Source organism: Emiliania huxleyi (genome assembly GCF_000372725.1).
Source record: "Emiliania huxleyi CCMP1516 unplaced genomic scaffold EMIHUscaffold_5734, whole genome shotgun sequence".
NCBI lineage: Eukaryota > Haptophyta > Isochrysidales > Noelaerhabdaceae > Emiliania > Emiliania huxleyi.
This window is the reverse complement of record NW_005197693.1, coordinates 1-1,535: the sequence shown is the minus strand read 5'-3', so window position 1 is coordinate 1,535 and position 1,535 is coordinate 1. Positions and strand designations below refer to the sequence as shown.

At 65.9% G+C, this 1,535-nt stretch overlaps 1 protein-coding gene across 1 annotated transcript; it reads right to left on the bottom strand.

The window, feature by feature from the left end:
- Nucleotides 1–1,265, bottom strand: EMIHUDRAFT_374268 (hypothetical protein). Its single transcript, XM_005764902.1, has one exon. The coding sequence runs from the start codon at nucleotides 1,026–1,028 to the stop codon at nucleotides 111–113; it is 918 nt and encodes a 305-aa protein (XP_005764959.1). The 5' UTR covers nucleotides 1,029–1,265; the 3' UTR covers nucleotides 1–110.
- Between the last annotated feature and the right edge of the window lie 270 nt (nucleotides 1,266–1,535).

The following is a 1,535-nucleotide window of genomic DNA, read 5'->3' as shown; positions in this document are numbered from 1 at the left end:
GCACCAGTCACGCTCGCCCAACTATGAGGGGCGGGCACTTCCGCTCTTTCGGGCCTGGCGGTCAACAAAGCCCATTGATCAATGGGCAGAGGAGAGGGGCGGGAGCGCGCTCACGCGCCGCCGCGCAGGCGGAGCACCAGGTGCAGCGTCGACTCCTTCTGGATGTTGTAGTCCGAGAGGGTGCGGCCGTCCTCGAGCTGCTTGCCCGCGAAGATGAGGCGCTGCTGGTCGGGCGGGATGCCCTCCTTGTCCTGGATCTTGGCCTTGACGTTGTCAATCGAGTCGGACGGCTCGACCTCGAGCGTGATGGTCTTGCCGGTCAGCGTCTTGACGAAGATCTGCATGCCGCCGCGCAGGCGGAGCACCAGGTGCAGCGTCGACTCCTTCTGGATGTTGTAGTCCGAGAGGGTGCGGCCGTCCTCGAGCTGCTTGCCCGCGAAGATGAGGCGCTGCTGGTCGGGCGGGATGCCCTCCTTGTCCTGGATCTTGGCCTTGACGTTGTCAATCGAGTCGGACGGCTCGACCTCGAGCGTGATGGTCTTGCCGGTCAGCGTCTTGACGAAGATCTGCATGCCGCCGCGCAGGCGGAGCACCAGGTGCAGCGTCGACTCCTTCTGGATGTTGTAGTCCGAGAGGGTGCGGCCGTCCTCGAGCTGCTTGCCCGCGAAGATGAGGCGCTGCTGGTCGGGCGGGATGCCCTCCTTGTCCTGGATCTTGGCCTTGACGTTGTCGATCGAGTCGGACGGCTCGACCTCGAGCGTGATGGTCTTGCCCGTCAGCGTCTTGACGAAGATCTGCATGCCGCCGCGCAGGCGGAGCACCAGGTGCAGCGTCGACTCCTTCTGGATGTTGTAGTCCGAGAGGGTGCGGCCGTCCTCGAGCTGCTTGCCCGCGAAGATGAGGCGCTGCTGGTCGGGCGGGATGCCCTCCTTGTCCTGGATCTTGGCCTTGACGTTGTCAATCGAGTCGGACGGCTCGACCTCGAGCGTGATGGTCTTGCCGGTCAGCGTCTTGACGAAGATCTGCATGGCTGTCCTGCGGGGGGAGAGGGGCGGACGGGTGAAGGAACGCGTCGCCTGCGCGCGCGCGCGCCTGCGGGGGGTCGCGGGCGGGCGCGGACGCGGCGGGCCGGGCCGGGGGCGGGTGGCGCGGACGCCCGCCCAGGCGCGCAGCCGCGCGCTCTGCCCGCCCGCCCCGCGCGCCCGCGCGTGGGTGGGAGGAGAGAGGCGGGCGGTCAGACCTTGGCGGTCAGTGATGGCTTGGCTTTCCCCCTCTGGATGTTTCCAAAAGAAAAAATCGGGCGCGGCCTCTGACGCCCGCCCAGATTCGAGAGAACGAAGCGCGCGATTCGCCGTGCGACGTGCCAAGCTCTCGCTCTCTTCACTCTTGTCTGTGTTTCGTCTTCTCCTCTACTTGTCACTCACGATGAACCGACACAGCGGCAGGGGGAGGCCTGCTGCGCCCACCCACTCTCAATCAAGGATGTGCGTACGTAGCACGTAGGGCTGCCAAACATGCACCGAGCACACTGTTAA